Source organism: Triplophysa dalaica, chromosome 3, assembly GCF_015846415.1.
Source record: "Triplophysa dalaica isolate WHDGS20190420 chromosome 3, ASM1584641v1, whole genome shotgun sequence".
In the NCBI taxonomy this organism is placed as follows: Eukaryota; Metazoa; Chordata; class Actinopteri; order Cypriniformes; family Nemacheilidae; genus Triplophysa; species Triplophysa dalaica.
In genome coordinates this window covers 16,329,597-16,355,801 of record NC_079544.1, presented here as the reverse complement: position 1 = coordinate 16,355,801, position 26,205 = coordinate 16,329,597, and the positions used below count along the sequence as shown (strand labels likewise).

The window sequence follows — 26,205 nt, the reverse complement described above, 5'->3', positions numbered from 1 at the left end:
AGGTTTTTCCTTTCTCAGGTCTATTTAGTTGGATCTTTTGTGTGGCAGAGCGGTCGCTTTATCCTGTCTCCTAAATGTAAAGATTTTAATGGTCGACTGCATGGGGGTCTTGTGTCCTGCCACTAAAATGTGATACTTTCACACAACCTTTGTTTAAATCTGAATGCGGAATTCAGGGAGGCAAACAATGATGAAGAATAAATATTGCTGATGAAATGTGACGTAATGCAGCAAGTGTGGCTTTTACTAAAGGTAAATAAACCACTGAGCTACAGCTTTCCTGTAGCTCAGTGGTAAGAGCATTGCGTTAACAACGCAAGGTTGTGGATTTGATTCCAGGGGATTGCAAATACCTATGTATAAATGTATGGGATAAAGCAATGTAAGTCGCTTTGGATAAAAGCGTCTGCCAAATGCCTAAATGTGATGTAAAATGTAAATAAATGACAGTTTCACCTTACCAGGGGGTGCAGAGCTGATGCAGGTCTTTGCATGCAACCAAACACACAATAACTGCAACAAGCTTTTGTCAAGCCAACAGTGTAAAAAAAGAAATGGCGGGCAGTTTCACATTAGCACTTTTGGTGCGCACCCGTGAACTGTACCCGAGTCCTTTTAATAAGGGAGACCTGGGGTACGGTTCATGTGAACTCCAGTATGCTTCGCTGCTGATATACATGCAATCGTACCAATAATTCTTCACTAAATGTGAAACCAACCTTAAAGAAAAAGAACCACTGAAAGATCCAGCAGTTGTGACAATTAACTACTTCTAGTTAAATGTCGTTGTGGTTTCTTTGTTAAAACCAGTTTCCTGACAGCTTCCCTTCACAAAGTGTTTATAAGTGCAAGCTTAGCCAGCATTTTCATTAACTAGCTCAAAGGCCTGAAAGGAACGATTCACGTAATGGCGCGAGAGCTAAAAAGTTGGTCTTTTTGGAGGGCAGTTTTGGCAGAGTTTGTGGGGATGACCCTTTTTATTTTTATTGGGATAGCCTCTGCAATCGGTAACAAACACAACAGATTTCCTGACCAAGAGGTTAAAGTCGCCTTAGCTTTTGGTCTGGCGATCGCCACACTGGCACAGAGTTTAGGGCATATCAGTGGAGCTCACCTGAATCCAGCTGTTACTTTAGGACTGTTAGTTAGCTGTCAGATCAGCTTCTTCAGAGCCATCATGTATATTATTGCCCAGATGGTGGGGGCTGTGTTGGCAAGTGGCATCATGTTCAAAGTTAGCCCGGACCCTCAAACCACACTGGGCCTCAATACGGTAAGTTGCTTACAGCAGAATATTCCGATATGACCGCTAACATGGGACTAGTAGTCACCCAAATTTAAAGAAATTTTATTATTGAAATGTTTTTTGTGGATTTGTATCTTTGTTTTGGAGAAATAATTTGAAACTGGCATAAATTACATTAATACAATTAATGGCGGTATTTATGTAATAACTAAGCATTTTTATTTTTTAATGTTGTCACATGCACTGTAAAAATGATATGCCCAATTAGTCATGTTTCGATAAGGTTTTTCCTGTAACTCATTAAAATAATTGAACATATTTCACCTTCATTTTATAAGTTATACAAAATGCCACTAGAAATCAGTGTAATATCATTTGAAACCAAGTGACTTTAATTTAAAAAGTTTTATAGATGGAAATCTTTTACTGTTTTACAAGGAATCTGTAACTGTTGAGTAGTTTTAATTTAATACAATTATAAACATTAACATATTAATAAACTATAAATTAAATATAAAAAAAATATTATATTGTAAGCAAACACACACTGGAAGGTAACCTCGGGCCAGGCGTGTGCGTTTGATGAAACGGTTTATATTAGCGTTTGAATTTTTTGCTGTTTCGTTAATTATTTTGTGCTACTAGATTAACTGTTTAAATAAAGCTGAGAAACCATTTAATACTCCATAATAATTCCCTTTATATAAATAATATTGAATGGTTCAAGTTGAAATAGCATGCTTTATATATACTCTGTCATATGTTGCAACGTGAGTTGAATGTGTTAAATTTACTGTATAATTTTTTTGTCAATAATGGTGAAAACGTTGATTTTTTTTACTTTTTAAAAGTAACTCATCCTTGGAATTTTTTGCTGGAATACATGAAAGAGTTAACAACATATAAGGAGATTTCATCTTTGATCAATGGCATATCAAATCATAATATTGCCATTTAATTGCAATTCTTGTTTTTCTTTTCTTTTGTCTGATTTTACTGTTCTGACGACTGTATCTAGTCATCATATATATCATGCAGAACCATTTTTAACGATTAAAATATATATTTTTCTTTCTCATAGCTGAGTTCTGGTGTATCAGTGGGTCAGGGATTTGCCATTGAGCTTTTTGCAACAATGCAGCTGGTCCTCTGTGTCCTGGCAACAACAGATACACGTCGGACTGATGTAATGGGCTCTGCACCTCTTGCCATCGGACTGTCGGTCGGTTTAGCACACCTGTTTGCAGTAAGTGTGCCACTTTTTCTTAGCAATGATGTAGAAACTTATATCAATAGACTTAATGCTTTACTGAGTCTCTAATTTGATTAACTTTCTATTCCTATTCCTTGTATAGATCAGTTACACTGGGTGTGGCATCAATCCTGCTCGATCTTTCGGACCAGCTGTTATTCTTGAAGCCTTCAAAAACCACTGGGTAAATCGTGATTGTTGTTTGAATGAAAATGAGAGTAAATGCCAATATAAATGTTTAGCTAAGCTTATTTGGTTGTGTCCTCTGCTAAACTTCACTGGTAAATTATCAAAATTGTTATAAAATTGTGAAACATACTAGTAACCCTTGTTTTATTTAAGTTAATCAATCTCTTTTGGAGTCGGTAGAATTTAAAATGCAAACTGCTTTCTTACTTCTGAAATGTAATTATTATTTCTGTGCTTTAGATATATTGGATTGCACCCATGTGTGGAGGGGTGGCTGCTGCCCTTGTCTACGACTTCTTGCTGTACCCAAAGAAGGAGGGCTTTGGCAAGCGCATGAATGTTCTGAAAGGCACGGAACCAGAATCCTCTGCGACTGAACCCCTAATCGAACCCCGAACCCCCAGATCTGGTTCTGGTCAGTGGCCCAGACCATGACATGTGATGAGTCTTGTAAATACTCACACCCTTTTTTGACAGCTGTCACAATTTATTTTTATTTTGTTGTGTACATACTGGTTGATAGAGATACATTAAAATAGCTTTACCTTATCAGATTTTTTTTCCCGTCAACTCTTTTTATGTCCGTTCTTTTATTTTACCTTCTGAAGTTTACTCTGTGTAGAAATATTATTCGTATTGATCTGGTTACTTAGGTTTAAAGGATTTGCTGCATGTAGCTATGATGTTTTACAAATTCAAGAACAAATACTATCAACACTTCTGCAAAGCAGTTAACAAGAACCGCCAAACCGAGCTGATGTCAACTTCTGTATCACCTCCAGACTCTATAACTGCTACTAAAGCTGTCACACCAGTCAGCAACTTGTTCCTTGCCGCGAGTTACAGATTATTTAACAAAGATGGCTTCTAGCCAATGTCATGACCCTAATGTCTTCGGCTGTTAGCTTTGTACTATATGCAACATATTTGTATTCATTGGCACATTTTGAAAGGGAGGATTTCGTATCCTTTTTGGCACCATCAGAGGCATTGTATGCATGAAACCACTTTCATAGATCGTTTTTTAACGTACGCTACTCTTAGACCTGTTATGTAACTGCTATTAATCATCTTTGGATAGAGCTTTTGCCCTGTGAGATTTGAGCATCAATCTTTAGCGCCTTTTCAAATGTCACTGAAAAATAAGTGACCCTTCCCAAATACATCAGAATACAGGGGGATGTAAAGAGTTTTAAGTTCAATGGTTGAAATTTTCTGGCAAGTATACTAATGATAATCATAACGTCCTTTGGAAGCCTATGAGGATTAGTGCATTTACTCTTTTTTATTTGTCTAAAGAATTAAGAGGCAAAATGAAACACAAAGTGGTTGTAGTCTATGTAGTCGTATAAAGTAAGTAGTTTCCTACTTTAGTCTTGAATTTATTTCTTGAAATAGAATGTACAGTGACTAAAGTACTTACTAAAGTATACTATAGGAGAAACACATCTGCTTTATCGGATGAATTGGACAGTTTTTGACTGAAAAGCACTGAGAGTAGCCTGAAATTATGAATCGTATAGAAAACAAATAAACCCTGTTTCCAATAATGTGAAAGTTGTTGGAGAGGAGTTAGAGAAAAATATAATGTGTCTAGAACCTAGGATTTGAACAAACTCTAGCTGTAGGTTTTGAACTTACTGTATGTGAATGATACCTCACATTTAGGAGTTTGTATAGATTTGTCCAAACTTAGATTTTTGTCATGCAGACAAAACTCCCTTTTTAACAGACAAACTCCCTTTAGACAGAAATTAAAGAAGGGTTATGTAAATGACAGTTTATATTCCAAAATATCTTAAGGGTGGTCCCATTTGACCAGGGCCATTAAAAGGATATAGTTCCCCCAAAATAAAAATTCTGTAAACTTTTATTCTCTATCATGTCATTCAAAACCTGTTTATAGTATGACTCTTTCTTCTGTAGAACACAAAATAAAATTTTGTCTGGTTTTGTGTCCACACAATGAAATTAAATGGGGTCTAATGTTGTTAGTTAACCATCTTCTACAAAATATCTTCTTTTGTGTTCTGAAGAAGAATGAAAGTAAAACAGGTTTGGAAAGCCATGAGGTTGAGTAAATGTTGAAAGACTTAAATTTTTGTGTGAACTCTCCCTTTAAACAACCACCTAGCAGAACGCTCCGGCAACCCCCCAAAACATCATGGAGTTTTTGATAAAAAAGCACTGCTCATTTTCTTCATGAAATCTTTAAATCTAATCAAATTTATTCATTTGTAACATTTTTTTAAACAAGTGCTGCTTCGAGAATGCTTGATCGATCTCTATTGGATACATTTTTCCTTGAACTTTATATTTTTTAAATACATACATTAAGGTTTATGTCATTGCTCTCTGTATTTTCTCCCAAATGGTTAAAAATGGAACTCTGTGTCGTATTCGTAATATCCACCATGAATCATAGTCTATGAGGGGTGATCACTCTATCCAGTATCAAACTTTCACTCCCCTCTGCTTTGCATCACTTCTCGGCAGGGATTCAGGAGCAATGATAGTGAGAATGGAAGAATGTAAAACAACCATATTAAGTAAACTATCTTAAGAGCTCTTGACTTCGCCTGGCTGTCCCATGCTAACCACACGCAAAGAGAACGGAGCTTGTCTTGATGTCTTGACTGTGGGTGGGGTGACGCTTTTGACAGAAATTTATCGAGTGACAGAACTGTAACACCCAAAAGTTCAGTTATCAGTTTCCTCACATTGTGCTGATGGGGTTAAAACAAACAAACCTGCAATAGCTTCACAAATACTTTTTACAAGCCAAATTTAAAGAGCTGACATTGATAAAGGACAAAATAGCACCACCATGATAGAAATGAATATAATTTGATAAATGTTTACGAATGTCTTGTATTTAATAATGAACATAAGGTTTTGGATGAATCTCCAAAATACATGTCTAGGGCATAGCTTTATCCCAAAAACAAAGATAAAATATTTTGTTATATTTGCAAGTTATCCCTGTTGAAATAATACAGCATATGCTGTTTAGGTAAGTTTTGAAGCACGGTAGCTGGTTTGAACTGGTTTAAGATGGCCATGTGCTGGTTTAAGCTGGCAATGTGCTGGTTTAAGCTGGCCATGTGCTGGTTTAAACTGATCCTGTGCTGGTTAAACCAGCTCAGGATCAGCTTTAACCAGCAGACTACCTCATAACCAGTTTAAACCAGCACATGACCATCTTAGTTCAAGTTTAAACCAGCACATAACCAGCTTGAACCATCAAATGACCAGCTTACTTCAAAACCGGTATATGTTGTTTTTTTCAACAGGGATAATAAAAAATACCTTATTGTATAAGATATATCTTCATAGTAGCCACCTTTTCCCAATAATTGTAAAAGTGCAATCTAAGGACTTTGTCAACAGGTGCTTTATGGCCCCATGGTGCTTTTTAAAAGTATTGAAGGAGTTCCCAGATATGTATGGTTCTTGTTGGCTGCTTTTCCTTCGTAAAAATAAGACTTAAAGGAATAGTTCACCCAAAAAATGCTCCCCATTTACTTTATATATAAAAATGGCACAATAAAATCTTTGTTTACAAAAAAAGATTTAAATCATGAGAAATCATGAGAAGCCTTCTAATTGAGCGACCCTAAACATTTGACCATTGGTGTATGATCCTAATTGTTTTATGAAACATATTTACTTGACATATATTTTACATTACTTGTCAGGTTTTTACAGAAACAAAATGTAAAATAAAACATGCATTAAATCAACAAAAAAACGTGAAAAGCAGTGTACATTTGGTGAGCACTGATAGTGTATTTGTGTGTTTTTGTGTTGCAGGTGTTCTGGGAGATGAGTGAGTAGAGATTATAGCACCCAGAAGCTAATTCTACAGGATACTGATGCATTGTTTTGATGGGAATCCACTTTATAATAAAATCAATTTACTCTTACTGATCGGACATTTAAAGCTAATTATCATTATGTTGTTTGTAAGCTGAATATCAAACCTCTTGAAACCATTGTCTTGCCTTAAACAAACAAACAAATAAAGGAAGAAAGGAAGGAAAGGAAGGCCAGCGATGATTTTATCACAGTTAGTAGCTTGACTTGACCTTCAGCTGATGAATGGATATACGTCATGCTTTGACAGTCTAGGATTTTACTATGTTATTCTGCCACTCTGTCTGCTGACGTATGCTTTAATTTGTGTGTAAGCAACTCTTGTGTAAAATTAAAACACAATTCAATAAGCATCTGATGAAACTGAAATAAGCTCATTGTGCAGCTGCAGGGTTCAACGTTCACATTCATCATCATCCCAACACACAGGATATTTTCATTCATTTTGTCAGGCTAATGGATTGCAATAAATAAAAGAATGTACAAATGAATTCTTATTGTTTAATGAGCTATTGTCCACATTTATTAGTTTTGTCCTGATCATATGTGATTTAACAAGAGCATGAAATGTAGACTTTAGATGTGCTTATGACTTTTTTCTGATCCACATGTGATCAGACAGCAAAAATATGAATGTCTGGTTCATTTATTGATCAATAAATCCCATGTAAATATAACCTTCTTAAAAACACATGTTACTTCATTTATCATTTTTAGATTGTACTTATTTTGTGTATTTATATTTTACACTAAATTCAACCTCATATTTCACATTTTAAGTATAAAATATGATCAAACATGTTACGTCACACAATGCATGAACATACATTTTGTAGTCGTCATATTTCACTGATGTTTGATTCAACAGAATTGGGTCTCAATTCTGCACATGTGCCTCACAACTCCAGTTTGAGAACCACTGTTTTAGACTATTTACTTATTTATTACCTATTTATTTTAAATGATAGCAGAGGTAATTACAAAATTGTATTGTGGTGACAGTTTCATTCTAGCATGTCATTTGTTTGTTAGAGAAAATGCAAAGGCACGTGACTGCCATCTGCTGGACAATTCATAAAAACGTCTGAATTCGCGGATACTTAACGTGAACCGGAAGTTGAATCTATCAGGGGTCAGACGGACAAAGCGCCAGTAAAGATGTCGCCGCCGATCCAATTTAACTTTACCGAGGCCAGAGATAAATTTACGGTAAACGATTAACCATATATAATAACGATTAGTTACCGATATATGTGTTTATTTATCTGTGTATTATATGTATATTTGTACTAAATAATATGGTAACACGGCAGATACAAAATCCATGGTATTACCATAGTAACTCATCTCTGCGATACCGATACCCTATCGAAAAGAAATCACATTTCTACCTTCGACCTATTTGTTGTTGTAGTTTGTAACCTGAATCAATCTCTATGTTCTGCAGGCTGCCACCAAAAGTGCTGTGGATCTCAGGAACTGTAAACCCCTGACAAGCGCTTTCAGTCATCTGCATGGAAAGTAAGAACCTTAGCTGTTGTTGTTTTTTTTTGTGGGTTCAAATATGAGAGTTATTCTTGTGTATTTGCATGAGTGATTGTTATCCGATTTGAATAAGTTTGTATGTACTGCTATTGAGATCCGTGTATTGTCATTGGATTGTTCACAGTGAAACAGAGAAGAAAAGCACTCTTGATCAGGCTCTACGTGGAGTCCTTGAAGACCAGATAGTAAGTCCATAATGTACATTTACTGATGTAATCGGCTGCTTATCTTTTTGAGACTGAGATGTTTGTGTAGATCAGTACTTGCAATGCCAAGGTTGGAGAAAACATTATGCTTTTCATTATTTTCCAGGTGCAGCAGAAAGTGAGTGTTGAGGATTTCCTTTCTCTGATCTTCATCAGTATTGAGTGTGTGACTGAAGGTATGTAGTACTAGATATGATCTGCTTCCTCACATCTGTAATCAATGATTTTTCTTGTGTCCTACTGTACATGTAGCATGTGTGAGAAACCATTTGAATATCACTGATGTTTCTGCGTAGATTGATTTACCTTCATTTACCCACACAGGCATCTGCTCTGCTACCTCTCCGTTTCTATTGCTTGGTGACGTTCTGGACTGTCTTCCACTGGACCAATGTGACAAAATATTCTGCTTTGTCGAAGAAAAAGTCTCTACATGGAAGTCTGTGAGTTTAAATTGATAGTTGTTTAGCAGATGGAGGTCAGATATAAGGAATACTATTAACAGCTCTTTCATGTTTACAGAATACTTTCTACTCTGCGGGTAAAAACTACTTGTTAAGAATGTGTAATGGTGAGTTATGATTTTTGTTCCTTTAGCATTAATGGGATTTTATAAGATTTTGTATTTTCTGTCATCTTTTCTGTTCTTCTTGAATTACGGTTTAAGATATAATACTACAGTATAATACTAAGTTTGAAGTATAATACGCTGATATGAATATGTGAAATCTAGTAGCCTGACATAGGTACTCTTGCACTACAGATCTCCTCAGAAGACTCTCTAAGACACAGAATACAGTATTTTGCGGACGGATCCAGCTGTTTTTAGCACGTCTCTTCCCTTTGTCTGAAAAATCAGGTAGGGTTTTCTTTTCACATTTGGTTTCCTCGGTGCAGTACTATTCTTTGTAACTGACATGATGTCATCGTTTATGTCATCAGGATTAAATTTACAGAGTCAATTCAACCTGGACAACATTACTGTGTTCAACAAAAATGAACAGGAGAGCACACTTGGAATGCCGGTAAATAAATCACACTGGCATAAATAAACCAGGTGTAGATTTGGGTGAACTAAATATCGGCATTAATGGATTTGGTGCCAAACAGATACTTGTGTCTTTCTTTTCTTTGAAACTTTTGTTATTCTAGCATTCAGAAGTGAAGGAGGATGGGATGGAAGTAGAGGAAGGGGAGATGGGTGATGAAGATGCACCTCCATCCTGGTGAGAGATCCTTAAGTGTTGTTAAAATATTTGAAGTAGTATAGCAATGTCCTAACAATAGAATATGCATCCTTTTTGAATGATTAATAATCCATCAATTAAACGTAATGTTGTCTGCATTTTTTTATAGTTCCATTCCTATTGACTACAACCTGTACAGAAAGTTCTGGACACTCCAGGACTATTTTAGGAACCCCCTTCAATGCTACGACAAATTCTCATGGATGACTTTTCTTAAGGTATTTATCAGCATACGTTTGTCATTTAACTTTTTCCAACAGAGATAATCGTGCTAATGTAATTTCTTATTGTTCTCTGCAGTACTCCGATGAGACACTAGCCGTGTTTAAGAGCTATAAACTGGATGACATGCAGGCATCTAAGAGAAAGCTGGAGGAGATGAGGACTGCTGCAGGCGAGCATGTCTACTTCGCCAAGTTTCTAACCAGCGAGAAGGTCGGTGTTTAGAACAAGTTCTTCACATCAGTGTAGCTGTGAACATTTGCGTGGTGATAACATATTCCCATCATCTTCGAGCAGTTGATGGATCTTCAGCTGAGTGACAGCAATTTCAGACGACACATTCTGCTTCAATACCTTATTCTCTTCCAGTACCTCAAGGGTCAGGTCAAGTTCAAGAGGTCAGAGACACAGTAAAATAAAAGATTTCTTTACGTTGTGTTGTTCTGAGACTTTAATCCTTTACTGGTGGTTGTTTTTTCTTTTCAATAGCAGTTCCAGTTGTGTTTTGAATGATGACCAGTCTTTGTGGATTGAGGACACAACCAAACTTGTCTATCAGGTTTGTTACTGTCCGTTAGTCTATAGCATCATTGTCTTGTATTATGTGTAGGCAAACCTTTTATCACAATTCACCTGTTTCTCTTTCTATTTAAGCTACTAAGAGAAACCCCTCCAGATGGTGACAAGTTTGCATCTATGGTTGAGGTAAATGAGGGATGCAAGATGAATTCAAGTAGTTTGTTTTGAAACTACTTATAATCATTTTATTTATAGTAATGTTTTCATAATTTACTCGCATTTATGGCATCTCAGCTGTATATGACAGATTTTCCTTAATGAATGCAATTTTTTTAAGTAAAATGCATTGGGATCTAAAATGTGCTTCTAAAAGCACATATATCTATCATTACAGGAATCCAAGTTACTCCAGAGGGTTCATAAATTTTAAAATGATACAAAATTATAAAAATGTATTAATAGTTTGAGCTTATTTAGTGATTGATGCATTGTGTATCTATGGAAACATACCGATCAGCATGCTAAATTTAAATATGGCAGCACTCAAATCTCGTTGGTTCTTGTGTGTCTCAAGAGTAGATGTCGTATCTGTTTTGTCGTAGTTAAAAACATGTTACCCTATTTGAATGGTTCATTGATATATATTTTCATAATTTTCTTTATATACAGCACGGATGAGGTGGGTAAATTCATATAATTTGGGTAAATTGTTTCTTGAAGTAGTTTTTCATTTAATAGTTGGTAAGCCCACAGCAAATACAAACATGGACTTTAAAAGTTTTAAAAACATCTCTTGTAACATTTATTTGAAGGGTTGTTTAAAGTTAGTCATTCGTATGTCTGATTTTATCCACAATATGATCGACAGCACATTCTGAACTCAGAAGAAAACTGGAACTCTTGGAAGAATGAGGGCTGCCCAAGTTTTGTAAAAGAAAGGTATTGCATAAAAAAATAAACTGTACAAGGCTACAATAGCAATTTTGATGGTAACAAATACATTTTGGTCAAGGATTAACGTGACTGATCTGTTTCATATCCGAATATCCAATTATTTCCCTCAGACCGACAGAGACCAAACCCATCCGGCCAAGCAGAAAGAGAGCAGCGCCAGAGGACTTTCTGGGGAAAGGCCCTGATCGTAAGATACTCATGGGAAAGTAAGATATATTAACATCCATTCTCTCATTTGTATTTTTGACATAATGCAGACTTAATTAACCACGTATTCCGTGTATAAACATTTTACACATTACTGATATTCTTCACAGTGAGGAGCTCACGAGGCTCTGGAATCTAAATCCAGATAACATGGAGGCCTGCAAATCAGACAACAGGTTTGTGTTTTATAAACACTCAGATGGCTTTATTCTTTTAGTCAGAGAGGTTTTGCATTAATACACTCATCTGCTATTGGTTGAAGGGAGTTCATGCCGTCATTGGAGGATTTCTTTGAAGAAGCCATCGAACAGGCCGATCCAACAAACATGGTGGAGGAAGAGTACAAGTAAAGACTTTTACCAAAACTGAAAACAATATCACATCTGACCCAGATCTTGGAATTAATTCTGTTCACTGTCTCATCTCAGAGTGGTGCGCAACTCAAACTATGGCTGGCGAGCCTTACGGCTGCTGTCCAGGAGAAGTCCTCACTTCTTCCAGCCCACCAACCAGCAATTCAAAAGTCTAGCGGAGTATCTGGAAAACATGGTCATCAAACTGGCCAAAGAGCTTCCTGTGAGTGCACATCCATCTTATTATCAGAAGCCTTTGAAGATGATTTATCTGATATTGTTTTGCTCTTTCGATTTTCATTTTATAGAAGGACCTCCCATCTGAGGAGATAAAAACAGGAGAGGAAGATGATGATGAGAATGGAGATAACCTGTTAAAAGAGAGCAATGACAGTGAGTACATGAATCCCTGGGTTAGCATTTGGTTATGTGTTTCGGCATGAGAAAGCACCCCGTTTATTTTAAAATGACTGAAAATGTGACATTTTCCTTAATAACGTTCTTCCTCCAGGTCCCAGCATTCAGAGCAAAGGCGTGACCAATAGTCAGATGGATGAGATCGCCGCCAAGCTCGGAGCCCAGTGGAAGATGCTGGCGGACCATCTGGAAATGAGCGAGAAGGAGATCCGGGTGATAGAGGCTGATAGTGAGGATGTGGAGCTGCAGGCAAAGATGCTGCTGGTGGCCTGGCAGGACCGAGAAGGCTCACAAGCTACAATGGAGAGCCTGGTGACAGCCCTCAATGCGGCAGGCTTCAGCAATATCACAGACGCCCTTAATGAAACGTAACTGTTTGCTTATTTCACAGCACCTCCTTGATATTTTACAACTTGATAACATGGTTTTTGTTGTACTTCAATGAACTGTATTCTTCAGTGATGTTCTTACTTTTTGAAATAAATGTCGAAACCAAATGAATCCAGTAGTTTTATATTTGTAAATCACAAACAAGTTTCATTGGCATGTTTATTTTTCAGTTTATGAAAAGCTTGCAGTCAATAACTTATTACAGAGATGCTCTTACGTGATTGTATTTGGGTATTTCAGGACATATGAGTTTATGGTGGTTTATGTTCCACTGTAGCTAGAGGACAAGAGTGATATTTGAATCATGAACTATCCTCTAAAATGCTTTAGTAACAAAACGCACCTTTGATATTCAAAGCAGGCCTACAATCATACAACACAATGTAAACGTTGTTCTCTTTGGGGTGAGAAACCCACTATCATAAACAATCGTCCTAATGTAAATTAATTACAGGTACAAAAGTGGCCAAGAACATCTTTTTTTAAATTGATTTACTACATATTTCTAGTAATAACTGCAATGGATACTGTATAATGAGCATGAACAACTTTCCACAGGCTTAAAATATACAATGCAAATAGAAAACATTTAGAAAAGAATTGCTCAAAGTCCAAACAAAGATCAGGTCCGGCAAATCTACCATCCGCAGAAGGGGGGTGAAACACCCTTAAATGACATGCCGCTCATGTTGATGCATGAAAAGTTCAGAAAATATTAAGGTCAGGTTTTTAAAGACACCAGGATTTATTGCACATCTATACAGACAGTGCTCGGAAATGGCAATTACGTATGATTTTAGTTTTAATCTGAACCGCTGTTACACAAGTATTTCCAGACGTCGTGGGCCGTAGAGGAGTACGTATGCTATATGCCAGTCGCCACCTCCGGACAGCTTCAGGATGTCCTCGGGGGACACCACGCTAACCTTATCGTCATCAAACTTCACCCATTCATCTGTTCAAAAGACAGTGAAAAATCAATTCATGTTTTACAACATTAATACACTCCAAATGAAATGTCTTCAAGAAAAAAAAAATGAAGTTCTGGTTTTGTTAAACCATCTTTATTGAAGGCCATTCAAAAGCGTGAAAGGAAAAGATTACCTTCTTTTCTTTTAACCCAGGCGACGTAGTGGCCAGATGAACTGGATCGACCCTGATGTGTCAGAACTGCCTGCAGATCATAGTAACCGCTATTGTTGGAGCCCAAGTCTGCAGATAAAAAAGGCTGTAGTTTAAACTCACTTGGAAAATAAATTCCAAGCATTGTTAAAGAGAATGGATCTGGCATTTAGCACAGTGTACATACCATCAGAAAAGCAGAAAGGTTCATATTTTGTTTCTTTGGGTGTAAAAACCTTCTGATCCACCTGATTCATGAGAAACACAATAAAACCTGTACATTCACAATTGGACCTTTTATATATTTTTAATAAAGGCATTTCAGGGTACTTGCTTTTGGCTCCTGCTGCATTTCAAGTTTCTTATCCTCAATCTCCTTGAACTTTGACCTCAGTGAAACCATTTTCTCTTGAAGTTCAGAAGTGCACAGTTCGTAAACATCCAGCATGAGAGGGAATTTGACATCCTAAGTACAGCAAAACAAATAATATGTAGGTGTCCAAATCAGAATACAGACATCACGTACAAAACCACACCCACCTTAAGGACTTTGGCGTTAACAGATTCTTTTTCTTTGTAGTAGAACCGGACCATCTGAACTGTCAGGTATGCTGGGAGACGTCTAATTTTGGACTGAAACAGAGAAAAAAAAACGAGGGACTGTTTATTTTACCATTTGTCTAAAACATGACATACTTCACTGCCAGTCAAGATAAAATCATACCGATTTTATATAGTGAGCATTTCTTTGTAAAGTAGGGGAGAGCTTCGTGATGTCCTCTTGTAGCCTCTAGAATGTGACAGAAAGGACAAGTTTAAAAGGGACAGTGAGTAGCAGAGGTACTTCTTGTGAGGAGTGATTGACTGATTTTCACTCACCAATCGGAGTCCAGTGGCGAGATATTTGACTTCCTGGTTGATAAAGCAACTAAGTTGCAGTTGGCTCTCGGAGCCTTTGGTCGGTTCTTCATCCTCTGACTCCGTGCACTTCATACTAAACACATACAGGTAAAGGATCTCAACACACACATGGTTATGTCTATGAGATCTGAAGGACCAGCTAAAGGTATAGTCCACCCCAAAATATATCTTTGTTTTTAAATTACATTTTTTTCCATAAAAAGAATAGATGGTTTGAATATTCATATAAACCGAAATTTGCATGTTTTGGTAAAGTTGGTGTGAATGGGAACTATTGAAAAGGATACGTAGTTTCAAATTCAACACCAAAATACTGATCAATAAAGTTTTTCTTTTTTGTGGCGGCAGCAGCTGCATTATCACCGTCAGCCTGTAAAAGACAAATAAAAAGTATAGAAACTGTCAATTTAGGAATAGTTCACCTCAATTAATTTTGGGGTTAATTTTGAAGTGAATACTCCTCCTGCTTTGAAAAATAATAATAAAATGATTTAAAAAAAAATCGAATCATTTGTAAACAAAGCATTCTTGCCTCCATTGGAGTTTCTTGTTCTTCAGGATCTAATTTCTGCTGAAGGACCCGCATTACCTGAACCCAGCACTCGTTGGCATCCTGGGAAATAAAAAAAGATAAATAAATAAATAAATAAATAAATAAATAATGGAACTAATTGGCTCAAATTGGACTTCATATGTCTATTAGTTTGCACCCTGACCTGCTGGAGGTACTGGCCCTGGTCTCCTTTCTCTGCAAACTGTGGGAAGGCCATATGCAGAAACTGCAGCAGAATGATGGGTGGAATGCTTGAGGAGGTCTTGTCCATGGACTCGAACAAATCACGCATCGCTGAAAAAATCAAATACTTGATTTAATATGTGGAATATCAAGTACTTGATCAAATATGTGGAAAACACTAGCTGAAGCAAGAACTATTGCCACCCCACCAGTCTTTATGCATCTTGAGCAGGTATAAAGTACAGTGTATTTATAACAGAAATGTACTAAATCAGAATCTTATCAGTTAAGTAATCATGTTGATTTAAACTTTGTGAAACAACCAGTTAGACAGATATCATCCCCCATTGACTCCAATAGTATATATTTTCCCTACTATGATGGTAAATGGGGGATGAAATATGTTTGGCTACTAACATTCTTTCAAATACCTTCGTTTGTGTTCAGCAGAACAATGAATTTAGACAGGTTTGAAACAACCTGAGGTTGAGCAAATGATGAAAGAATTTTCATTTTTGGGTGAACTGTCCCTTTAAGATCATGAGTTTCTGTAATACCGCCCCAGATCCAAGTCTACTAGGTCCAAAAATAAGGTACAGTCAGTGATCTCACCTGCTGTGATGTACTGAGGAGGGGCGTTAGCTCCAGAGGAACGCAAGGCACCAGAGTACCTACAGGTGGAGGTAAAACAGAACAAAAAGTTTCTTACACCAAAGACAATGTTGAGCCTGATATTAAACTGAACTTAATATGAAGCGAACAACGTACCCCCTGAGAGCAATTTTTAGCTCAGGCACAGAACGCAGACACTGCACAGTTGCGTTCATGTAGCACGTATTGCCCAAATTTGTCAATCCACATGGCAACTCCATCTGAACATGAGAAATTGGAGAAATGTTATTTTCAGAGGAATTTAACTTTAAGGTTAAACATGAAGACCTCCAGGACCAATGATTCCTGATTACCAGATCATTCTGATCCAAAGCAGAAAACTTACAGCAGATGCGAGCTGCTCCTCTGTCATGTCCTCTACAAACATGGGCCGTACTACAGGCTCCTCGGGCAGAGCATCAGCAGAGCCCATCATTAGAAGGGTCATCCCCTACATAAATGAGAAAAATATAAATTCTGCTCGAAAAAAATCACAGTGCAAGTCAAAATGAAATGCCACTCACAAATGATGACTTACATTTTTCAACTTGATATTTCCCCACTCATCATCCTGGTAATGAAAATAAAAAAGGTCACACACCTGCATTTTTACATTGAGGACAACAACGAGGAGTACTTTCAATAACCTATCATAGCTGTTACCTTCAGTGTTCCTCCTTTCACCATGACTTTCTGTCTCTCTGGCTGAACCCCCGTCAGAGCAAACAGCTGGGCTTTGAACACCATGGGCGGCTCTTCTGTGTTCAACTCCACCGCATCAAACTTCTCCTTTCCCCATTTCACATTCACTAAAAAAGCACAGCAACAGATAAGCAAAAGTGTAGTTTAAAAAGTTTTAAACCCCAAAGGGGCATTTCTGTCAGCATATACTTGCCTACTTGTCGTTCAAGCCTGTATTATTTTCCTTCTAAAGGACACCCAAAAATCTATTAAACTCTAATATATTTGATGATGCATGAAAGTCTTTGGTTCTTGAATGTATCATGATGAAGCAAGTTTGAATGTGTGAGATCTATAGCAGAAGACACTTTTGTCTGTTCTTTACACAAATAGTATGACTGAGGAAGACTTAAATACAGAACTTTTTGCCATTTGGGGTTTTTCAGCCCCATTTAATGTCAACAAAATTAATTTGTGCACATCTTCGCTTATTTCATAAAAATGATGGATTTGAATTGGAACATCACAAGGGTGAGCAAATGATGACACCGATTTTTACTTTAACGATTGTATTTATTTGTTTGAGATCTGATATTGACAGATATTATAGAATTATCATACAATCTATCCAGACATTTGGCTACAAATTATTTCTATAAAATATTTGAATGCTGTAATACAGAAATTAATACAGCTTTCTAAGGATCTGTAAATCTGAAATTAACTAGTAAAGTTAAGGCACCTGCCATTTAGCAAGTTAGCTAAAACCATCAGTTGGTCCTCAAATCAAAACTCTTCGATAAAACTATATAACGTTAGACAATTTATCCTTCATGTAAACGAGCTGGCCTTAACCCTTTAAATATCTTAAGATAATAATATTTCCTGTTTGGTTCATTAATAAATATGTTATTTGACAGGTTATAGCATGACAGGCTAAACTTCGCACCGTAACTCATTTATATATCATTAATTTAAACGTTTGCATTGTTAAGTAATACACTGTGTGGAACATAAATAACTGGTATTTTTGCGATGAAAGTAATTTGTAAATAAAAAGACCTGTAAAGTTTTAAAAGACAGTTTAACAAATTGTGAGCTGCTTAGCCGACAAGCTAACATGCTGTATCACTGATGTAAAAGTCTGACACTTTATGATCCACGCATTATAAATATCCACATAAAACACAGCTGTCCCCTAAATAAACAGCACAACAAAAGCTCGCTACAGCAGTTTTGCAATTTTCTTAGCAGCTTTCTACTATATTATCAAAGAAAAAACAGCCATTGGGGCCTGAAGCTAACGTTACTTTATCGTGCTAACTGCGAAGCCTCCTTGCACACATCTCTTAACTTTTAAAGGCAAGCTGAGATTTGGGAAAAGGTAAACAAACCTGTAAATACGGGCATCGTTCTGTTCGTTTGTCCTTAATAAAGCTTAGGAGTTTCAGAGGCCGGGTGTAAATCGAGATGTGGAAGATTTGTATGTCTCCTAACTTCATTCAAACGGTGGCCCACAATGACGCTGCAACTGCATGCTGAACGACGGATCAATGGGCTCGGCGAGCGACTATGTAAACCTGAGGCAAAATTACTATGAGGAAGGATTTGCTCGTGAATATTAATTTGTTCCCCCAGACGTTGCGGTTACCTTCACATAGACCAAAGCTTTGTTTATGAACCAAAAATATGCAAATGTGACTTTTGCGTAGTTCGTTAACATCCAATTCTGATGGCTTGAAAGTAAGTAAATAAGCGCGGAAAATGGAGGATGACAGACAGGTTATGAACTGCCGATGTAAAGTATATGTAATGATTTTAACAATAGCTGAACAATTAATGCTTTCACTTCAAACGAACAAAAAATGAAGGGTTAATGTTACTCTGAATATTTATTATGTGAAATGACGCCATTGGAAAAATAAGTAAGTAACGTAACATTCTGTTTAATATTCATTAGCTCAAACGTCCCATAGTAGGATTTGACAAATTTTGAATTGCCGTTTGGCGCATGCGCAGTCCGAGAGGTTTCGAAGTTGACTTGCGGGGTGTTTCTACAGGAAGGCGGACATGTTCGTCAAGGCAGTGGGAGAATATCGGGCACTTTTTTTTGAAAATAGCATCGATTAAAGCCTGATTTATCCTTATTGTTACACCCTCGTGGATTACGTGCTCGCTGGGGAACCTAAAACTGACCTGCGGACCAAGAGAGATTACTTGCGGACGGATTTAAAAAGGATCGTTTTAACCAGGATCGTCTTTTAACTAATCGAAATTTGAAAGGCGAAGTTTTTTTCGCCACTTCTTACTTTGCAGCTGTCAGACTTGTTTGGCCTGGCATTCGGTCATATAGACACGGATCTGGATAATCTATCTTAATGTGGCCGCATGTTAACTTCGCAACACTTATTTTATTACCTGTTTTGCGTGAATGTGATCAGTTCGTGTGTGTTTTTTAAACAGTCTGCTACCCTCGTTTCTCATGAAGCTAAATTAGCTTAGCGCCGTATAATCTGTTGCTGCTACTTTTGTGTTTGTTTGCCAAGTTGTCATGGACTAATCCGGACGCCTCGTCTTGGTGGTTTTTTCCTAAAAATGTGGCTTTTTGTCATCTCTCGGTCTTTTATAAGTTTCAACGAGAGCGATAATAAGGCAGTAAGACATAAAACGTCGCTTTGATCAAACTGGTGTTTATTGCATTGTGAGGGCAGGGGGAAGTTAGCGAGCTAACTCGCTAATTTTAGCCAGATAAACTAATTTCTCTTGAATTAAACTCATCTGATCGTCTACAAATATGCCTCTTGGAGAAAGTATGACAGCTCGTTTCGAGAAGATCGATGCTATGCTGAAGGATCCCAAATCAGAGATCAACACAGACTGTCTGTTGGTAAGTTTGCTTTATTTGCTGATATGGTTTTGCGATTCCTTTGTTTTGGTGGATTACTGGCAATATCTATACAACCTAATATGAAATACGCACAATGTGGTGCATACAGAATATTACTGTGATGCAGGGTATACAAAACAGTACAATGACTTAAAAGAGTGTTTTTTCTCTCTCTCTCATTGATCATGTGATAAACGACAGTAGCCTTCCTTGTCCTTATTGTTTACTTTAAAGTATTTGAATGATTTCAGTTTTGTTACTTTTTTTGTATTTCCACTTTTGAACGTTTTTGAAATGGTAACCGGTAAATACACTTTTTATGCACGGGATTTTGCCATGAGTGAATGACAATTTACTGTACACTCTGATCAAGTTAAATGTCTTGATCATAAACACAAAGTGACAGTTTCTAGATCAGAACTTAGAAGGTTTATGCATGTATTCATTAATTAATCAGCCAATATCTTTAACCACTAGGCCACACCAACCATAGCCATTCATGTAAATGTGTTCTCTCTCTATTCATTCTCACTGTATACCTACTGTTTGCAGTGATGAACTATGCAAACAATCCCGATGCTTTAGCAAGGTGGTAACTTGTAACTCAAATTCAGTTTTATGCTTCCGTGCTACGATCTTTAATATCAGTTTAAGTGATCTGTGTACTGTCAGTTTGACTTTCAAAGCCAAATCCCGTGAGTTGTCTCCAGCACCTACTGTATGTGTACAAAGTTTTTTAAAACTTAAAATCATGTTATATTAAGATGACGAAGTATGACATCCTGACATGAAATACAAAGTCTCAGTTTGACACTGGAGCATCTGACTGATCTGTTCTGACTCTATTTTCTTCTCTACTCTTTAAAAAAATAATGAATGAATGGTTCTGTATACTGTGTTAGGTTATATGAGACCAGTTTTCTTTTTTGATTGCTCTTATGCTTTTGTTGTACTTATGCTGTCCCAATTGCTTCCATTGCCTACCCCACCTGTAAGTCGCTTTGGATAAAAGCATCTGCTAAATGACTAAATGTAAATAAATGTAAATGGAATGGATGCCACTATTAATATGTAGTAATGTATTTCTCAGACTTTGACAACCACAATGGCTATTGTTCTGAAGGTCATTGGATTTCAATGGCATTAATGCAAAATGCTTTATATCAAAGAGCTAAAGGATGTATCTTACTTACAAAACCTGAACAAGTCTGAGTCATATTTCACTCAAATGAGATATTATGGTTTTAAGAAGTTTTAAAACTTTTTAAAAACTTTTTTATTGCATGCATTGTGTCGGTATTCTGTCACATTTTCTCTTTTTTTTATTCTCCTTATGTTTTGCTAAAACGTCATGTGTAAAATATTGTATTTTTAATTAATTTATAAAAATAGCTACCAAAAATTTCTTAAATACACATGATAATAATCCACTAATGATCCAAAAAAATACACATAAATTGTGACCTGGACATGTTGTTATTCATGTAGGGCTGTTCAATGTGTTTAAAAAAAATTCTGTACAGACTTTAAAATTATCGCGATATCTGATAATATAGGTTGTATTTGACTTCATGCAACGTTGCACAGACGTCAATAAGTGGATACGGGCAGAAAGGGAATTTGTTCCGTACCCGCCAAACAAACACGTACGCAGGCACGCGTGCACACACACACACAGGCGCGACACTCGCACATACAGTGTTGCAGTGACTTCTTTCATCAGGTAAAATGCGTATATAAACAATAGTTTTAGAAAATCTGACAGGGTAGGACAATTTGAACACCGGTACAGCCCCGCGAGGTTTTGCTTTGCCGATCCAGCTCGTCTTTGCATATGAACTTTAGCGTTCATGCCAAAGCATACATCTCAGGATAATGTTATATAACATATTTTCTATTATTATCAATTATCGTCTGGTATCTGTCTGTTGTAATTGACATCGGGATGTTTGCAAGACGAAATACGATAATAACACCTTCAAAGCGCCCAGCCCTCATTTCATTGTCATGTGTACAGAACATCACGAAGCCATTTATGTTTTTGTAAACATTGAAATTTCACTATCTCGTGTGATTTGTAGAGTAAAAATAAGAAGGGTTCGATTATGAATGTTTGTTCAAGTACGTCTGCTTTCTTCTGGCACTTCTATCCATTTTGCTTTTCTGAAGGTGGTTGGGATGCTCATTACCGTAGAATGAGAATGTGTTTGACAGTCACCCTAGTCATCCGATTCAAACCGCTCAGAATTTTGTCATACAACTGATTATACTGCATTCAGTCATTCAGTAACCTCCCTTACACAGCAGCCTTTGTATAAACCTAAGCTGTGTTTTCTCTCAACTGGAAAGTGTAGTGGTACTTTTGTTTAATTCATCTGAAGCATCCCCTCACCTCTGGCCTGTTCTTACCAGTCTTTTCCATGTGTATCAGCTCACCTGTCCCTGCATCCGCTTCTTATACTTCTATGTAGCTGGAGATATGACTTGTCTAATAAACTTTTAGCATACAGAGACTGCATGTTCACTCAATATGGGCAACGTGCCGGTCAAAACCACTGTTTGCTTGAAAAGCTTGTGACAGTTTCTCGCGGTACACTGGGGATGACTTTTTTCCCCTGGCTGCTCTGCCATGGGGCTGCACCCAACAACCTGCATCAGTATTTCCAGTTGTGTTATATTTTCCTTAGACTTTACATTCCTGGAGGAATGTGTCAGAAAAGACATTTTCACACTTAATAGTTCTTTTCCACACGCTGACCTAATTTGAATTTGGTGACAGGAATTCCTTTTGAAAATGTGATTTGAAGTGTTGGTGAGATTCAACATACTTTTGTGACCCTGCCTGTGAAAACCCAGCTAAAGAATTTTTTTTGTGATTTACTGTTTCCGACATAAAATCATCATACTTTTATGTAAGTAACATTCTATGAAAATGTAAACTTGATAACTTTAATATTGACTGAGTAATGATGTCAAATATTGAAATCAGTGAAATTAAAGCAGCATGAAAGCAGTAATGCAATTATAGGTTCATCATGGTGCTCATTTTAAATGCAGATGAAACCATACTTTTACGAGTGTTTCAAGCCTGTGTTCACACAGCAGCTGAATGTATCTCAGAAGTGATTTTAATTTTATGCTCTGAGGTAACTACATAATATTGGCTATTTTAAAAGTGTGAGGAGCTATTGAGCGAGATGAGCATTTTAAGGCACTTCAGTGTTTTTATTTATTTATTAATATAAAGTAGTAACATTGTTAGTCGTAAGGGCTGGTTATACTCGACGCGGTCGCTAGTTAGCCTGGGTGCGCGCGCCAAATATGACGTCATCGCGGTGTTCGCGGAGTTCGCTTTGGGTGAGCGCGCGCTCATTTCGCGTTGCGGCGTGCTCAACATTTTTTGTAACTCAAGCTAACAGTTCGCGCGGCGCCGCAGTCAACATGAAAGCTTTGAATAGATTTTGGCTGAACATGTACGCCTGTACAGACATCTTTAATCATCAGTGTGTCTGTTTTATATTGTATTCAGAATAAAACAATATTTATCAACATTGCTCTTTTGAACTGTTCTTATATCTTCTCATTTAATATAACATAAAGACTTCCAATGGGTTAATCTATGGCAATGTACATTTAGCAGTCCCTAACCAACAATATATTGAAATGTGTCTGCATTATGCACAGAAATGAAAGAGTGAACCAAAAGTTTGATATAGAAATTTATTAAATCAACAAACAATAGTTTTGTAATTCATTTCCCCGTCCAGCACATACATCTGCTTAACAAGAGCGATGTATTCTACATCTCCACGTTTTGTGGCATGCAGTGGGTAAACATTCCATCTCCGTTTTAGCCCTTTTTTTGATAGTAGCAACAACACAAAATCTCCTACGTTTCCTTGTCAAGCAGCTGCTCGCAAGACGCATTCTGAATGATCTGACGTAATTCCGGTAATATTCCTACTTTTCTTCTATTCCCTTCGGATTTGCAGAACGATTTCTTTTGTGTGCCCCCTGTCGTTTTAAAGAATATCTCAACGGCGAACGCGTCAAGTATAAACGTCTCGTCCGTTTGGGGAGTTGCGCGCGCGGACAGCGGAGGCTCGCGAAGCGGAGCCAGGCTAGTGTATAAACAGGCCTGAACATGTGTCGTATTGGCTGTACTTGAGCTCAGAATTGTATTATTAAACAAATTTAAAATGGACATTCCCAAAGAAAAGACGAGAGGTTGTTTCTAATCTGATATGATTTATTGTGATCATGTCAGGGTATGAAGGGTTTCTTAGATACTAGGGATGAGTCACGAATTTCGAATATTCGAATAGTATATTTAGGGGTGGGCGATCTAGAAAAAAATTCAAATCACGATTTTTTCCAGATAGATCACGATTCACGATTTTATCGCGGTTCTTCTTCAAGTTGGTTTTAAGACTATTTTGCAAATTAAAGGGGCTTCAATACAGCCAAACTAAGTCCCCATATAAAAATATACTCTTTACCATTTATATTTTGAAGAATATTTTAATCAAGTTAATATTTAATGCAAGTGCAAGACCATAAATCAGCTGTTAGCAAAAAACTTTACATTTTGAATTTTGTTTTTCATCTTGTTGCGGCACTCGGAGTAAAGCTGTGGAATGGGCGTGGAGGATAAATATTTTGGCTGGGTATTTCGTAACGTGGATCTACGACTTTGAGCAGTTTTTTAAAGCCCTCATTTTCCACAGTCTTTATGGGAATCATGTCTTTGGCCAGGTAAAATGCGACCGCGTCAGTGACATCTTTCCAGTGCTTGCTCGTTCTGTCATACAGATACGTGTTTTTTTTTCTCAAATGGTTCTTTCGCTAAAGTCGTTGTTTAAGCCTTTTAGTTTCCGTATGCTTGGTTGTACCTGATTTACTCGCGTGGGATCCCTTTATAATTTGACTGTCGGCATACTCTTTCAGTCCCTTTATTTTGAGGTGGTTAAAAAGGCTCGTTGTGTTGCCTTATGACGCTCGAATCTTATCATTGCCACATTTGCAAATAACTGTTGTTTGGGCCGTGTCAGTTGGGGAAAACCCAAACCATTTCATTATTACTGATATAGAATTTTTTTTAGGGACCAAGTCCTCCGTGTTTCCCTCCATCTTCACTGACCGCGTCACTTAATCTTACTGAATTCACAAGCAACGTATACGAGCTTGTTAACATGGCGCAATCTATCGCAAGTATGTTGACGAATTCTATAGTACAGCACTATATAAGACGATTTAACGATTTTCCCGAAAAAGTGGATCGTGCAGTCATTTTAATCGTTCACGATCTAATATCGTCATGTCGCACACCCCTAAGTATATTTAATTATCGAATTTCGAATAGTGTGTGCGATCTTAAAAAACTTGCCGTGTTTTCACGTGTAACGCGTTCATGTAACCAAAGGGTGGCGCTGCCAATAACAACGCACCTAAACCTAAAGGCTGTCAATCAAGAGACAGTAGAGCAAAACATTTTCCCACAAGAATTGATAACGAAGTTACGCACACTGTAGACCCGCGTGGCATAACGGAAACGATAAATTGATATCAAAAATGTGTTCTGTGTGTGGGGTCCTTTAATAAAATGAATGAGAATAAAGTGCAGTGCAAACTCTGCAATGTAAAGCTGGTTTATCATGGATCAACAACTACGATGCACAATCATTTGAGGGTGAAGCACCCAGCAGGTCCATCCACAGGTCAGCATTCAGGTGCTAGTTTATGGTCAGAACAACCAATCCCAAACGGGCGGAGCAAATAACGGCTCTAACTAGCAAGATGATCGCTAAGGATATGCTTCCGATCGGCTTTGTCGGAGGAGAGGGTTTTAAAAATCTAATGGAGTTTGTTCAGCCTGAGTTTACTGTTAGTCTAGAAAAACCATCACTGCCAGCCTGCAGAAACTTTTTCATGACAATTGAAACTGAAGCCTTATGAACTATTAATGCATGAAATCGCTCCGAACTGTTAATAAATACCGTCATTCGGTTAATATGTTTTAACGCCTTTTAAGTCTTGTCTAAAATCTTTATGGCTTTAATATATTTTCCTTGATTAATCACACTGCTGTTTTTTAGTTGGTATAAATGTGCATGCTCATATTTTACAAGGAAATGTCCTAGCATTATGAGCAGTTGATGCTGATCGACGTACTGTTAATAAGTGCCGTCATTCGGTTGTTAATATATTTGTTTCAGCACGTTATTTTAATGTATTGCTTAGCGTAAGATTGCATATTCCATAATACATAAACCAGTGTGCGTCATACTGATTTGAAGCGTAAATGTTCTCTCTCTCTCTCCATTTGTTTGTGTGATACTGTAAATGCGTCCATGTGGGGGAGGGGTGCGAATTTCGAATAATTTTCGAATAGTTCTCATCGATCTTCGAATATTATTTTTGCTTTAAATGCCCATCCCTATTAGATACATGTCTGTTCATGGGTATTGTCAGATATTAGATAAATATATCTAATATGGATTGCATTTGAATAGCCGTACCAAATACAATCTTATTAGAGCAGAACACTTTGGTTTGTGGTTTGAACGTGCTTGCTTTGCGCTTAT

General features: G+C 37.1%; 4 protein-coding genes across 7 annotated transcripts in view; 3 read left to right on the top strand and 1 right to left on the bottom strand.

Moving 5' to 3' along the window:
* Positions 1–899: 899 nt before the first annotated feature.
* On the top strand, positions 900–7,110 carry aqp1a.2 (aquaporin 1a (Colton blood group), tandem duplicate 2). 2 transcript variants are annotated; one of them, XM_056743056.1, is made up of 5 exons: positions 900–1,273; positions 2,328–2,492; positions 2,602–2,682; positions 2,928–3,102; positions 6,501–7,110. In XM_056743056.1, exons 1-5 carry the CDS (start codon positions 908–910, stop codon positions 6,518–6,520), a joined length of 807 nt encoding a protein of 268 aa, XP_056599034.1. In that variant the 5' UTR covers positions 900–907; the 3' UTR covers positions 6,521–7,110. The 2 variants fall into 2 exon arrangements, with proteins under 2 accessions (XP_056599034.1, XP_056599033.1); XM_056743055.1 differs by having other exon boundaries at positions 2,928–3,137.
* A 575-nt stretch (positions 7,111–7,685) lies between these two features.
* Positions 7,686–12,734, top strand: thoc1 (THO complex 1). The gene is made up of 21 exons (XM_056743029.1): positions 7,686–7,772; positions 8,011–8,084; positions 8,233–8,293; positions 8,421–8,490; positions 8,639–8,757; positions 8,837–8,885; positions 9,078–9,173; positions 9,257–9,339; positions 9,467–9,540; positions 9,671–9,779; positions 9,862–9,996; positions 10,081–10,181; positions 10,273–10,342; positions 10,438–10,488; positions 11,171–11,241; positions 11,367–11,462; positions 11,574–11,639; positions 11,726–11,809; positions 11,892–12,039; positions 12,125–12,209; positions 12,328–12,734. The coding sequence occupies exons 1-21, from the start codon at positions 7,722–7,724 to the stop codon at positions 12,603–12,605; spliced, it is 1,971 nt and encodes a 656-aa protein (XP_056599007.1). The 5' UTR covers positions 7,686–7,721; the 3' UTR covers positions 12,606–12,734.
* A 34-nt stretch (positions 12,735–12,768) lies between these two features.
* usp14 (ubiquitin specific peptidase 14 (tRNA-guanine transglycosylase)) lies at positions 12,769–18,290 on the bottom strand. The gene is made up of 16 exons (XM_056743036.1): positions 18,129–18,290; positions 16,717–16,862; positions 16,592–16,624; positions 16,400–16,504; positions 16,171–16,274; positions 16,015–16,073; positions 15,383–15,513; positions 15,199–15,279; positions 14,954–15,036; positions 14,625–14,739; positions 14,470–14,535; positions 14,286–14,378; positions 14,080–14,211; positions 13,933–13,993; positions 13,728–13,835; positions 12,769–13,578 (listed from the first exon to the last, which is right to left on the bottom strand). The coding sequence occupies exons 1-16, from the start codon at positions 18,142–18,144 to the stop codon at positions 13,442–13,444; spliced, it is 1,470 nt and encodes a 489-aa protein (XP_056599014.1). The 5' UTR covers positions 18,145–18,290; the 3' UTR covers positions 12,769–13,441.
* A 481-nt stretch (positions 18,291–18,771) lies between these two features.
* The window catches only part of rock1 (Rho-associated, coiled-coil containing protein kinase 1), a 53,772-nt gene continuing 46,338 nt past the window's right edge, over positions 18,772–26,205 (top strand). For all 3 annotated transcript variants that reach the window (XM_056743020.1, XM_056743019.1, XM_056743018.1), the window contains exon 1: positions 18,772–19,621. In XM_056743020.1, the coding sequence (XP_056598998.1) occupies positions 19,529–19,621 (93 nt within the window). In that variant the 5' untranslated portion in view covers positions 18,772–19,528. The remainder of the gene's footprint in view (positions 19,622–26,205) is intronic.

Coding starts and splice junctions, on each gene's coding strand:
- aqp1a.2 (XM_056743056.1), top strand. CDS start 908: ATGGCGCGAGAGCTAAAAAGTTGGTCTTTTTGGAGGGCAGTTTTGGCA. Junction 1,274..2,327: donor CCACACTGGGCCTCAATACG/GTAAGTTGCTTA, acceptor TCTTTCTCATAG/CTGAGTTCTGGTGTATCAGT. Junction 2,683..2,927: donor AAGCCTTCAAAAACCACTGG/GTAAATCGTGAT, acceptor TCTGTGCTTTAG/ATATATTGGATTGCACCCAT.
- thoc1 (XM_056743029.1), top strand. CDS start 7,722: ATGTCGCCGCCGATCCAATTTAACTTTACCGAGGCCAGAGATAAATTT. Junction 7,773..8,010: donor AGGCCAGAGATAAATTTACG/GTAAACGATTAA, acceptor TATGTTCTGCAG/GCTGCCACCAAAAGTGCTGT. Junction 10,182..10,272: donor GGTCAGGTCAAGTTCAAGAG/GTCAGAGACACA, acceptor TCTTTTCAATAG/CAGTTCCAGTTGTGTTTTGA.
- usp14 (XM_056743036.1), bottom strand. Junction 15,037..15,198: donor AACAAGAAACTCCAATGGAG/GCAAGAATGCTT, acceptor TGTCTTTTACAG/GCTGACGGTGATAATGCAGC. Junction 14,740..14,953: donor GGTGTTGAATTTGAAACTAC/GTATCCTTTTCA, acceptor GTATGTGTTTAG/TATGAAGTGCACGGAGTCAG.